The sequence below is a fragment of the Babylonia areolata genome, chromosome 26 (genome assembly GCF_041734735.1).
Source record: "Babylonia areolata isolate BAREFJ2019XMU chromosome 26, ASM4173473v1, whole genome shotgun sequence".
Lineage (NCBI taxonomy): Eukaryota > Metazoa > Mollusca > Gastropoda > Neogastropoda > Buccinidae > Babylonia > Babylonia areolata.
The window spans coordinates 45,601,756-45,615,991 of NC_134901.1; the positions used below are offsets into that span (position 1 = coordinate 45,601,756).

The 14,236-nt window shown below is 43.9% G+C and overlaps 2 protein-coding genes across 2 annotated transcripts in view; one reads left to right on the forward strand and one right to left on the reverse strand.

The window, feature by feature from the left end:
• Positions 1 to 6,554, reverse strand: part of LOC143300333 (uncharacterized) — an 8,668-nt gene extending 2,114 nt beyond the window's left edge. Inside the window, exons 1-9 of the mRNA XM_076613933.1 lie at positions 6,519 to 6,554; positions 5,894 to 5,950; positions 5,304 to 5,415; positions 4,940 to 4,981; positions 4,464 to 4,540; positions 3,543 to 3,652; positions 1,613 to 1,793; positions 319 to 1,159; positions 1 to 147 (exon numbers count right to left, since the gene is read on the reverse strand). The exon at positions 1 to 147 is cut by the window's left edge and continues 272 nt beyond it. Of these exons, the coding sequence (XP_076470048.1) occupies positions 1 to 147; positions 319 to 1,159; positions 1,613 to 1,793; positions 3,543 to 3,652; positions 4,464 to 4,540; positions 4,940 to 4,981; positions 5,304 to 5,415; positions 5,894 to 5,950; positions 6,519 to 6,524 (1,573 nt within the window). The 5' untranslated portion in view covers positions 6,525 to 6,554. The remainder of the gene's footprint in view (positions 148 to 318; positions 1,160 to 1,612; positions 1,794 to 3,542; positions 3,653 to 4,463; positions 4,541 to 4,939; positions 4,982 to 5,303; positions 5,416 to 5,893; positions 5,951 to 6,518) is intronic.
• A 1,992-nt stretch (positions 6,555 to 8,546) lies between these two features.
• Positions 8,547 to 14,236, forward strand: part of LOC143300137 (CD109 antigen-like) — a 63,415-nt gene continuing 57,725 nt past the window's right edge. The window contains exons 1-4 of the mRNA XM_076613673.1: positions 8,547 to 8,592; positions 9,743 to 9,882; positions 12,186 to 12,375; positions 13,825 to 13,993. Of these exons, the coding sequence (XP_076469788.1) occupies positions 9,755 to 9,882; positions 12,186 to 12,375; positions 13,825 to 13,993 (487 nt within the window). The 5' untranslated portion in view covers positions 8,547 to 8,592; positions 9,743 to 9,754. The remainder of the gene's footprint in view (positions 8,593 to 9,742; positions 9,883 to 12,185; positions 12,376 to 13,824; positions 13,994 to 14,236) is intronic.

The window sequence follows — 14,236 nt, forward strand, 5'->3', positions numbered from 1 at the left end:
GAGGTTTGTGGGGGTGGAACAGCAGCGAGGCTTTGGGAGGGGGAAGGGAAGGAGTGGAGAAGCTGTGATCGGTGGTGGAGGTCACATGGGAAGAGGACAGCACGAGAGCGTTGCCATGGTGATGGCTTGGTTGCGATGACGATCTGCCTGGCCGGGGAGCAGCAGCCGCTTTGTTCTTCGGTCTGAAAGTGGGGACTATTCTGTTGCTGCCTCTCTCTCTCTGGGACAGATCTGTGTCTGCTGTGTTGGTGATGGCTGTTTTCTTTTTCCTGTCACCACTGATGACTGCTTTGGGTCTGAAGACCGGCACTATCTTACCTGCAGCTGATGGCGCGGCTTGAGAACTGTCTGCTTGGAAATCGTGACGATCCCTGAAAGATGAGAGTCCTGAGTTCATCAACATGTTCCTTGCCGGTTCTCTCTGCTCGTCCTGGGAGATCCGGTCAGTATGAAACACTGCCACCAGATCCTGGGATTGTGATCCGAAAGTTTGAGGAGTGAATGGTTGACGTTTTGAAAGGGGCATTCGCTGAGGTTGGTTGACGTCACGTGTGGCTGAGAGTTCCCGTTGGAATGTTGGCGGAGGTTTGCATGAAGGGCTCCTGTGAGGAAACACAGTGGCTGAGTCACGCTGTGGCTTGTGAAGTGACAGAGAGTGTCTTGATGGTGTGGACCCTTTATTGTGTAGGGGTGTTGACAGAAGCTGTGTGCAGCCGGCAGTGCTGTCTGAAGCACCATGAAGGACACTGGAAACCAATGGTGAAGCAGAGGCGTTGTTTTCACACCCGTTTTGTTCGTAAGTGGACGAGCGTTCATCCCGCTCATGGGAAAGATGCTCAACACGCTGTGAGCTGGGAGACGCCCTGGCAACATGGGACCACGTGGTTCCTCCCCTTGGTCCCTGCAACAGGGTTGTGGTCTGGGACAGGGGCTGGGAGATGTGACCCACACTGGATACTGCAGACTGGGATGGCTGGGGTGTGTGGGGCGCCGTGTCACCGTGACCTGGAGGCCTGAGGGCGGAGGTCTTGAGGGCGGTGAGGTGGTTGTGGAGGGGGGCCGGCTGAGTGGCGGCCTGCACCACGTCTCTGGGGTTCCTCAGCGGACCGCTGCACGTCCTGCTCCTCTTGCCCAGGTTGGCCCCAGGGCCTCTCACTTCCTGTGGACAGATCGGCATCAGTCATTATCAATGGGCGTGGAGACACGTCGTTCACTGCTCCTTTAGTGGTAGGAACTGAATATTTCTTGTCTTATCAATGGGCATGGAAACACATGTTAACAACTCCTTTAGTGGTCAGAATCGAACACTGCTCGTCTTTACGTACAAATATTGCGCCTACACTGACAGCTGTAAATGTAGCTGGCAAAATTATTTCGGAACACCTTGGAGTGAAACTGTGTTTCTTTTTCTTTCTTTTTTTGTTATTGTTTGCATAGCATTGCCTTTGCCACCTGCACCCCCTTACACACTTGCTGCTTCGCGCGTACATACAGTCTTTTATCTGTACCAGGTTTTCGCAGCTTCAGTGACTCAAATTCTGCAACATCCCCAACACTGATACGCGCGCGCGTGCACACACACATACACACCTGGACACAGCCTGTGACTGACCTGTGATGCCGGGTAGGCGGTGGACAGCGGGTATCTGAGCTGAGGCTGGAAGCGCAGGGTGTGGCCACAGGCACTGGGCAGTTTGCTGTGCACATCCTGTAGGAAGGCGGACAGGACGGGTTTGGGGTCCACCCGGGGTACACACTGCAGGGGCTGTGAGCGCAGACAGATGTTGGGGTATCTGGGTGAGGGTCAGGGACAGGGACAGGTGAGTGGCTGCGGGAGTGAGGAGACAGGTATGGGATGGAGATGATGAAGATGTCAAGTATTTGGCATTGTACAAGGCTACTTACATCTGCTGTTGCTGTCGAGACATCTGCTTTTCCTACTGTTGTTATAACTATTGTTGTTGCTGCTGCTGTTGTCATGACAACTGTTCTTTCTGCTACTACTCTTTAACATCAGGAAATAAAAAAAGTATACACTGATATTTTTATCTTAACATATATGTACATAAATTAACATCTCAACAAAGACACAGACACACTTATCTATCTATCTATCTATCTATAAATGTATCTCTGTATGTATCTTAATATCTTTAATATAATGAATATTTCAATACCTTAAAATCAGTCCAAAGTCACCAACAAACATACATATCTTTTTTTAAAACTGCGTGAAATTGCAATCATTCCTACATTACATATAAAACATGACAGATGCTGCTGTTGTTACCACTGCTGATCAGACCTTCCCAGCCATACAAATATGACCATTACTGTTAACAGCCGCCGGAGAAAAAAGAAAACTATATCGAAAAGAAATATAAGATGCAGTGAAAAAAGGATACGTGAACTGTTTCCCTCCCAGTCCACAGAAACTGATCTGAGCGTAGAATATATCGTCGTCTGTCTCTGGTAACCTGAAGCCGTACTGTCACACACACACACACACACACACACACACACACACAGACAGGTATTCATTTTTATACACGCACACATAAAGTGCACCATTATGCAAGTTTCGGTCTTTGCAATCACATAAGTACTTACCCCACATTTGCAAGTACTTGCATATATCCACTCATGGAATAGGTTATATACACACACTCCGTCGCAGAAGCATGCATTACGAATACCCCAACACGATGAATATAATTATACACACCCGAACACAGTCACTCCCAAAGAGTCCACATGCGTGAACACTTCGAACACGCATCCTGATTCTCGCAGAAAAAAGGGGTTTAAAACGCGTCGAGTTTATGTATGTGTGCGTGTGCGCGCGCGCGCGCGCGCAGTGTGTGTTTGTGTTGGGTGGTTGTGTGAGTGAAAGAGAGTGCACGAGGGAGGGACACACACACACACACACACACACACACACACACAGGACGTATATGCACCGTGTTTTTCCAGTGTCTCCTGATGTCCCTGTAAGAGGTGAAGGGACTTTCCTTGGGGATGGACAGGGAGATACTGCAGAGGCGTCCTTTCTTCAGGCTGTCATCACACACACACACACACACACACACACACACACAACGCCACACACACGTCTTTGAGTCTTTGATAACATGAATAGCGACACTGACGATCCTCCGTAAAGAAAAGAAAACGATCATATGCAGGTTGCACGATGAAAACGTCAGTCACTGAATATGGTGATGTCTGGGGCTAGAAAGAAAGAAAATGTGCCTAGCGCTCGTTATTTCATTTTTATTTTATTAAAAAAACAACTGAGCTGAGTAGTTCATCAATATTGTGCAGATCGTTATTCTGCACACACACTAATACGCTGCAGTGTATACACTGTCTGTCATACACAAAGACACGCGCACGTACGTTCAACCAGACCGCGCGCACACACACACACACACACACACACACACACACATACACATCACACAGACACACACATCACACAGACACACAACACGCACACACACACACACAGACCACACACACACACACACACACACACAGACCTAGGCACCACCCTGCACCAGGCGTTGTGCAGGGCCAGCTCCCCGTTGCAGTGTTCAGCGTTGTACAGCAGGCCCTGGATCTCCAGCTGGCTCAGGTTCAAATCCACCAGCTGTAACATTGAACCGACACACACACTGCTGCTGTGTCATACAGGGAATAAATAATAATTATCAGAGGATACGGAACTCTGTTGTTCAAACAGTCTGAACGATTGTCTTTCTAGAACACTAAGCAAACGGTGACATGACAATAGCAAGTGATAGGTATGCAAATAATATGTCTTATGAAACAACTAAGGAAAGCTAATGTGACATTGTATAAATATATGAATGTCTCTGATTGTTGTTTAGAAGTTCTGTTGCAGATTAATGTGTGTATTCTTTATTTTCCATTTCTATTCCAGCTACAATGGGTAACATGCATATGATATATATTCATCTCAAACAGCTAAAATAAGATATACACGAACACACTCCCAGTTCGAGTCATCCCCTCCCTTTTTTAACATTAACCAACTGCTAATATCACACGTATCCACGTGCAGCCACCACACACCGGCGCGAGCGCGCGTACAAACACATTATTTCTGGCTGTATTACACTGATACATTGATTTTATTTCTGGCTATATTACACTGATACATTGATTTTTTTTTTTACACTACTAACATGGTGCATTTAACGATAATTTTGTTTCAAAACAAATCAATGTGTGTGTGTGTGTGTGTGTGTGTGTGTGTGTGTGTGTGTGTGTGTGTGTGTGTGTTGTGTGTGTGTGTGTGTGTGTGTGTGTGTGTGTGTGTGTGTGTGTGTGTTGCTTTGCTTTTCCACAAAATAATGACAGCTTAGTTATGATTGTCCACCAAGCAACAGCCAGCCACACAGTGCGGCCTAGTCTGACTCGGGCAGATAATTATTTACCTGCAGTGGCGACAGGCGGAGAACTGAGGCACACACTGACAGATACAGCTGGTCTGTCTGCACAATCAACTCACATTCTGCACACACACACACACACACATTCACACACGCGTACACACACATTCACACACACGCACACATACACATAAACACACACACACGCACAAACTTACTCACACAAGTAGATCTATCTATCTATCCATATATATATATATATATATATATATATATATATATATATATATATAGAGAGAGAGAGAGAGAGAGAGAGAGAGAGAGAGAGAGAGAGAGATTCAATAAGCAACAAAACTAAACAAAGTAATTTTCCATGTTGATGACGATCGCTGATCAACGAGGTCATGACAATGACGATGGTGATGCTGATATTACAGTTGATGACAAAACAGTGACTGATGATAAAGTAACCAGACAACCTGAACAAACAAAACCACAATGAACACTGATGAAAAACTCACTGACAGCGTTGGCACAGCCTGTGTGGGAAAGGAAATCACGACCTGAAACATTCCACAGTCGTCTCTAATTAGGCCTAATGATCGTATCCATTAATGATATACAAAACTATCCGCATGAAATGGATCTGGCCTTAGCCACTCAGTCTGACATAATTTGAATTGGCATGACAGCTTCTTTCTGACACTTCTTATTTTAACAGTTGATCAGACACTTCTCGTTTTAACTGTTGAGAATATTTCATCGGTTATTCAACAGGGAAAACGCCTCTCTCGATTTGTTTAGTTATTTGAAACAACCAGTTTGAGGGCCTACTCGTGCATCAACCAATTAACCCTTAATGTGTAGGAACCAATAGTGACTGACCTTGTATCAACCAATCGCCGGCCTTGTTCCAAGCGGGGGCCAGCCTGGCCAATAAGGTGTAGCGAAGGCAGGCTTGGTACGCTCCTGGAGTCACGCGCACTGGTTGGCTGGGCTGTTGGACAAGGGGAACCACTTGTTTGATTGGTTACTGCTGTTTGTCATCACTTCGACTGCTATCAATGGCTGCTGTTGAAAAAGCGAATGCCTTCCACGAACAACTGGACAATCACACAGTAAGCTACCTGGAAATTAAGACCACCCAATTATGACAAGGAGTGAATGTACACAGCATGACAGATAGTTAAACACAGATCAAACACAAAAGGATTCATAGTGAAACCTTGTTCTTTGTCACAATCGTACCTCGCCCCACCTCTTCCCTCACCCCCAGCACAATACTTAATGCAGTATCTATTCACAATAGTAACATGCCAGTTAAACTATCATATTACAATGGCTGAGCAAGAGCGGAAATGCGGATGAGTGCCAAAAGCATTATTTCTCTCTCTCTCTCAAGCTCATGTGCATATTCTATCTTTTTCACACACATAAATGCAATGCACACACGTACACATAAACACGATACTGACCTGTAACCCATTCTTCCTCATTCGTGTCTGCACTCTACCCGTCCTGTACATAGTTTGCTGCCAAAACAACCACATAAAAGTCTTGTCACAAATTGATTTTCTCTCAGTTGTGCAATGCAAAGAATAGCACAGAGAGAGAGAGAGAGAGAGAGAGAGAGAGAGAGAGAGGTTCATATACATTATTTGCTTACATCGATTAAAAAGAAAAGAGGGGAGACAGAAATGACAACCTTGAAACAGGCAAAGTGAAGAGACGCAAACACACGTCAGTGAATGTGCTTGGAAAAGACAGCGCGGGTATGCATGCATTATTGGGGCGGTTGTGTGTACATAGGCTATACAGCTATAATCACACATATGTGCGCGTCAGTTCGTTTTTGCGTGCGTGCTTACGTGTGTGTGTGTGTGTGTGTACGTGCGTGCGCGTGGTAGTGTGTGCATTTTCGGAGGGAATGTTGTAGGGTTGTGGGAACGGAGAATGATAGAGTGAGGGAAAGCGGGATGGTGAGGGGGGGCAGTGTGGGAGGAAGGCGGGGAGGGGGGGGGGGAGGGGGCGGAGCGAGGGGGGTACGGGGGGAGAGGAGTGTGAACGCGTTTATTAATGACTCAAAAGCTGGGCACTCACGGTCATGACAACGGTGAAGCAATCATACTGTTCATAGGATGGCGCTGCAATGATGTCCGGTTCTGTAAAGATCACTTCTCTGAAATCATAAGTACACACACACACACACACACACATACACACACGTATACACACACGTACACACACACGCACGCACGTACCCAAGCACACATGCATACACGCGAATATGCAGAGTACATACACTATCGGTAGTAGTATCAGTGAATCTCCCTCTCTCAACCCACTCCCACCCTGGGGAGGCAAATATCGGACATCCCCACCCTGTCTTAGTTTAGGTGTTAGGTCTGCCAAGTCAACTCACCCACAAGATGATATGTTTCTGGGTAAGACATAATTAGATCTGGACACATGCACTAACTAGATTTTCAAGATTATCATTCTTTACTTTAGGTCCTGTAATCCTCTTCCAACTTATTTCACAGCTTGAAAAAAAGGTCTGATCTTACCTGCATTTCAAGATTTTGGGCTGAGTCGTAACATTGCCCATTTTATTCATCGTCGTTCCTGATTCCACTCGCACAGTCACACAGCACAGATCATTCAGATCTGGAGGAGATGCAAACAAAACAACAGGATCTTCGAATAGTTTCCTTTGCATTGTGGATTTCGGTACGTGCGATATAATTTCAGTCTTGTTTTACAACGCCTTGAGTCCAGTTATTGATATCACGTGAGAAGCGTGATTATGCCTGTCCTTTTTTGTGAAATCGATCGTCTGCTTCGAAGTGAACCAAGGGAATTCACTCCAGTGAAGAAAAAAAAAATCTCGATGCGCACTGTGGACCTTCCACAGAGCACAGCAAAATGAGTGACTGTGTAACTTGGCTATTTCATTAGAATTAATACAAACGACACATCATTTCTCTATCATTTTCATGTTCATTTCCCAGTTTCACAGGCAAGTTTTTGCGAAGCCAGTGGCTTGTGATATTCTTTAAAGATGGGAGCACAAATATTGCAGGTGTTTCTCCCCAAGTGTATGTAGAATGTTATGTGTGACATTGATGAAGTTAACTTTGAATTGGAAAATTTCTACCAGTTGAAACGAGTCTCAAAACAGATCATAGACATGATCAAGCGACATGAAATGTGAAATCATATTCGAAATTCTTTATTACAAAGAGAAAAAAAGGAGGTGATCCGATGGGTTTTTGAAAATTTACATTCTTGGCTGGAGTATTATGTAAAAATTATTAATATTGAATTGATTAATATCCATTCAAACTGACCGAGTACAGTGAGAAAAAAAGTATCTACCCCTAATAGTAATAAATCTCAGTGTTGAACAATTTAATAGTTTTGCCTGCCACAAGACTAATGAACTGCATCAAAAAAACACAGAATGATTGCTGGAACATGTTTTTCAACAAATTTTACATTTGATTAACTATAAACGCAGCATACTGTATATGTATTTCAGATAACACTTATTGGAACTTCATGGGGGGTGGGGGGGTGGGGGTGGGGGGGAGACTGTAGAACATAATAATCATCTCCTTGATATATGTGCAACACATCATATTAAAAAAACGTTTGAACTGATCGGAAAGTGGACAATAAATTCTTCCTCCGTCCAACCCACACACGCACATACGCACGTGTGAGACACATTCACACACGTGCGCGCGCGCGCTCACATGCACATACACACACAAAGACACACATACACGCATGCGCATATATCTGCATCAGTTGATTATCTCCTTGTGCAAATGACAGTGAATGTCATTTAAAATTTTTTTTAATGATTTTATTGTAAACGCACAGGGCTTTTGTATCATTAGATTGGGTGTACCAAATGTCCTTTTGTTATTATTATCAATGTTAGATACGGGTATGAGTCATGACTTGTAAAATAGTTGTTGGGCGTGAATCAGGCTGTCGAATTCAATCAAGGGAGAAAACCCTCCAAATTTTTGTAACCTTTGTTGCAGAGACATTAACAACAGTTCTCGTCCTTGTCCCGTGAGTTGACAAGCCTTCAGCGCAGCGTCCCCTGTCAACCTTCACCTTGACACCGCAAGTGTGTCATGCACCAAGCCTTCGAATACAGGTAAGATAACATGAACGTTATCGCTTCGTCCCGACGTTAGTCGCTCCAGAATCAATGAAACTAGTTCATCCCGGGCTGATTAGGATTCGACGCTTGGAGCTGATGGAATTTGAGGGCAGATAAAGAACTTGGAGACGCTGGCATGTTTCGGAGAAGTTGTGATACCGCACCTGTTCACAAAAAGTGTTGCCAAAATGGCGGCCTCAGGTGTGCTTGTCAAACCAGGAAATGAGTCTGCTAAAGTAGTTTTCTTGCTTTAAAAAGCGACAGAATATGTGTTCCTGCTTGAAATTTGTTAACAACGTGTTCACAGTTATGGCTGATGGCAAAACCGTTGAATAATTCGAAGTTTTGTTTTGCCCGCCGATTTTTTATGTCACAAAAGTTCTGGCACTTCCGTGTTCGGACTCGGGTTTGCGAAAGCAGAAGAAAGGATGGAAGATTAGCTTGCTCATGGGATAACCAACAAATAAAAACTAACAAATTATCGAAATATTAATATTTAAATTGTTCCTTCCCGTTTCTATCAGAACATAGAAATGGAATTTCATTTGAAAGCTGGAGATAATGACTACCTAAAAGTAAAACAGATAGGAAATACACGCCCAGCAGCAAATCTTTTTCCCCAAATTTCTCAGTTTTGCAAAATGTGTTATAGATGGAAACTGATGTATATCAAATCCAGACAAACACTGGCATTCCCATCAAAAATTACCAGAAACTTTAAAATTTGAAAACATGATTAAAATATCTGCATTTGAATTCAGATTATATGAAAAGTAATGTTATGGAATGATGAAAAGATTTTATAGTTACCAATTTAAAGTTTTATTTGCAAACACAGAGCCTGTTTTAGTCAACTTTTAGTGTTATGATTAATTAAAGTCTGATTTAATTTTCATATAATTATTTGATCTGTTTCAGGTAACTTTTGGTAAGTGTGATTGAGGTTCATGGGAACATGGATGTTGGTATTTGCAAGAAATTTTTTAAATCAGATTTTTATGGTAAAAGTAATATATCTAAATGACCTGAATGTTTTGTGTGTTCTTATATAGCATTTAGGTTTTTTTGATAATCTGTCAACCCCCCCCCCCCCTTTTTTTAATAATAATGACAGAGACCAGTGGTGTGTGTGTGTGTTGGCCAGGAAACAGCGGCAATGACGTGGTTGATACGAGCGGTGGTGGTGGGGGGCTGGCTGCTCTCCCTGACCGGTGGTCAGGACTCCAGTGTGGCTCAGAGCTGTCTGCTGGACAACTCTGTGGGCTGCGCCCTCTCACGACCCCCGTCAGTGTTCCTTCCTTCTGTGTCTTCTTCCTTCTGTCTATCGCTCTGCTTCCTTTCTGTCGGCTTACAATCTTCATCTGTCCTGATTTGTTCTGCTCATTCTCTGTAAATTTGTCCATTCTCCTGTTCCACTTCTGTCTTCACTTGTCTGTTGCTCCACTCCCTATCTGTTGGCTTATTTTCTTTGCCTGTTCTGATGAGTTCTTCTGCTCCCTTTCTGTTGACTTACTTTCTTCTGTCTCTTCTTGTCTGTCGCTCTGCTCCCTTTCTGCTTGTTCTTCTTTGTTCTTCTGTTCTGGTCTTTTCTTCTTCTGCTCACTTTCTGACTGTAAGTTTGTCGGTTCTTTTGTTGGTCACTGTGGTCATGTTTTCTAGAAGTCTTCTGACGTGTTCTGTGTGTCTCACACAGTGTCTGTTGGTTTCTCTTTTTGTCACACTCTGTATTCTGGTTTAGTGCTTGTCTGTTTTGGTTTGTACTTATTTCCCACCATGCACATGAGAGAGGAGGAGGGAGTCCATGGCATGTACCTGTCTGCAGGTACCTGTGTGTCTACATCATACATGTTTGTTTGCTTTTGTAGATGAAACATGCATGTCGTTGGTGTGTTGGCCAGTGTGTCTTCTTCTTAATGTGTATAAATGTATGCATTTTCTTGCACAGATCTAATTGATTTATTATTGCTTGGACAGACAGTAAAGATCACAAAATGGATGTCTCCACTGATTTTTTTTTTTTTTTTGTCAGTGTCTGAATATATAATTGAAAAAAACAACAAAACAAACAAATAAACTGAAAGCTGTTGAGTTCAGTTTATTTAACAGAGGCAGTACGGTAAGAGGGTCGAGTCCGTATTACAGTCAGAACCGATGTTGCTCTGTTTGATAACGCAGTGCAGTCAGTCCCACTCCCTGTCCAAGCCCTTATCAAGCTTAGTAGTCTGAGTGAGAGGTTTTTTCTTTTGTGTGTGTGTGTGTGTGAGAGAGAGAGAGAGTGAGAGAGAGATTTGTTGCCAAGATAACTCTCAGCAGTTGAGAGATACAGAATGAGAGCAGGAAAAATGCTGTTTGTTAGGTGTAGTGGTTAATACCAGCGCTGGATTGATTGCTTGAGACCTGTGGAGGTGTGCGCTGGTGACAGTGTACCTGATGACCGCACAATGACACGGATGTGTAGTTGTCATGCACTGCGTGGTGCTAAGTCATTGAGTTGACTCGTCCAGTAGACTGTTCACAAATATTGCAGTATGCCCATTAATATAGGTATCATTCAATATCAGTTGTTTGGTTTCTGTCTGCCTGCCTTCCTGTCTCTCCCATTCCTTCATTCCTTCCTTTCTTTTCTTTTCTTTTTCTTTCAGTTGTTGTGCACGCAGTACAGATGTTATCCCCCTTCATACTCATGAATGTGAGCATGTGTACACAAGGGAGAGGGACGCTAGGCTCTGAATGAGAGACACGGTGTGGGGCATAAAGGCTCAGAGTTGAAGGTCCATCACCGTTCTGGTCATTGGGGCAGTGAATTCATGCCCACTGTGTTAAGGGCTGGGCATTTTACATGAAAATAAAGTTACGAACTGCATGGGCCACTCATGACCACTCTCTCTTTGCCACAACTCCCCGCACCCCCTCTAAAAATGTGTATGTGTTAATGTGATTATGTAGTGTGTGCGTTACTATCTAATAACTTCGGCAGGTTGCCCGCGGCTTGGTCCCAACCGTTGCTCATTAACAAACCAAGGGGAAGTACCCAGTTCCTTAATTACCAAGGGAAGTCACTGTAGTCAAAGATTGCACATCGCGATTGATGTCGTCAAGTGTTTCACCCCCCTCTCTCCCCTCCTCTCTCATTCCTAATGTGAGTTCACAGGCATGGTATGGTGTTGGAGGAGGAGGAAACATGTGTAGCTGAAATGCTGTGATCAATAAATTACACCATGATATATATGTGATTACAGACAGAATGTGTTGGTAGCTGTAATGTAATAAATAAAGCACAGCATGACATGATTTCAGACAGTACACATGTTGTTAGTTGTAATGTGATAAAAATAAAGCACAGTACGACTAGTGTGATTTCAGAAAGTACATGTGTTGGTAGTAATAATGTAATGAATAAACCACAGCATGACATATGTAATTGCAGACAGTACACGTGTTGGAAGATGTAATGTGATAAATAAAGCACAGCATGACTTGTGTGTGCAAGCAGTACGTAGAATGTTCAGCTCTTCAGTCCAGCGCCAGCTTGTGCACTGTAATTGTAGTGATAAATAATGCACAGCTTGACTTGTGTGTGACTGCAGACAATACATGGTGCTGGTGCCACGCAGAGTGCGGCCGAACCAGGTGATCCAGTGCTTTGTGACCATCCTGCGCATGGAGTTTGACAGCGAGTTTGTCAACGTCAGGGTCTCCATCGTCAAGGACAACGTGGAGTACACCGGGTCCAGTCTGCGATTCAACAGACCCTCCAGTCGTCTGATGCAGCTTCAGGTGATGAGGGTGGTGATGACGACGTTGAGGATGATGATGGTGTTAATGTTGATTGTGACAGTGGTGATGACGACATTGATGGTGATGGTGATGGTAGTGATGTTGGTGATGGTGACGATGATGATGATGTTGACAATGATGATGATAATATTGTTGTTGGTAATGTTGATGATGATGTTCATGATGGTGATGATGATGTTGATAATAATGATGATAATCATGTTGATGATGATGGTGGTGATGATGATTATGTTGTTGATAATGATGATGATAATCATGTTGTTGATGATGAAGTTGATGATGATGTTGATGATGGTGGTGGTGATGATTATGTTGTCAGTTATGTTTCTCTGTTCATACAGAGAAATCTGTTGTGACTTAAAGAGTAATACAAACAACCTCCCTTGCTTACGCTGCAAGGCTGGTTTAGTGTGGAGGTGCGGTGGCAGAATCAGTCCATGGATTTCTGATGCTGTGGTCACCAGTGACCAGGGTTTGAGGCCCTGTCGTGTCTTTGGTGTTTTGTCCGTGGGGAAAGTCACTTTTCTCTGATTTCCCCCCCCTCAATCCACCCAAGTATGTACTGGACTTCAGTTAGGGAATGTTAAAATGGTGGAGGAGGATTTGGTCCCTGTTTTCCTGTGCCGAGCTCTAGATGGGGGATATGATTTTACTGCCCTGGTGACGGTAAACTGCTAAGGGGCCTTGAACTTTTCTTTTGGTGGGAAGTTACAATTTAGATGTAGAAACTTAATTTAATTACACATACTTAACCGTGACCCAACTAGTGCAGACTCCGGCAGGGGTCTGACATTCCTGTCCTGTGCAAACTACTATCCGCCTATGCGGAGAAAACGAAAGTACTACGGCCGATAACCTCCCGGAAGTAGGTAACCTCCCCTTTGTCCCCCTGGCTAGCGCCCTCTTTTGACGGCAGCCATCATGACTCCTGTTCCTGTGCTCTCCATACGGCTAAGTTTTTTTTGTATTTTCTGTCTGTCTGTCGATTCTCTGGCGTTCTTGTTTTTTGTCAAATTATGTTTCCAACCAGGTCACATAATTATGTAGCTCGATTGGGCGATCGCACTAAAATTAAGGTGCGATCGCAATCGATTCGCTGACACTCTGGGCCCTCTACTCCTGGTCCTCTCAACAACACCAACCCGCCGCCTCCTTCACTTCCTCCGCTCCCTCCGGCTTTTAATTTCATATCTCCATTGTTCTCTTTTTTCTTTTCTTGTTTTAACTTCCTGTCTCATCTTCCTGGGTGTCATTACCTCCATGTTCACTCTACATTTCCGTACGTCACCCCGGTGTTCATTTTAGACACACTCCACTGTAATCAAATTCTGTCCCAGACAGTTCGGACAGTGATTGCCGCCTCTGTTATTCTGATTGTGATAATTGGACAGGACTGAGTATCATAATATTGTTCGTTGGTGTTGGCAGATGCCATCCAACGCCCAGTTTGGGAATTACCGACTGCGTGTGGAGGGTAGTCTGGACCGCGAGGCCACAGGGAACATCTTTGTCAACGAGACGGACATTGAGTTCAGCTCCAAACAGGCCTCCCTCTTCATCCAGATGAGTCAGCCAATCTACCGCCAGGGGCAGACAGGTCAGTATGCAAATCAGGGTCACGGCACCATGTCAGCTCTGTCGGGTTTATATTTTATTTCTGTTTTCTTTTTCATATGAAGGTAGACGTACAGATTGGTTTCATATCAGTATGCAAAATCAGAATCGGGTTTATATTTGTAAGTGTTTTTCTTTTTCAAATGTTAATCTGTTTTTTTGTGTAATGGTAAATGTTTTTCTTGGACTCTGCAAGAGTGCGTTTTAAATGCATTTGCATTTTTCC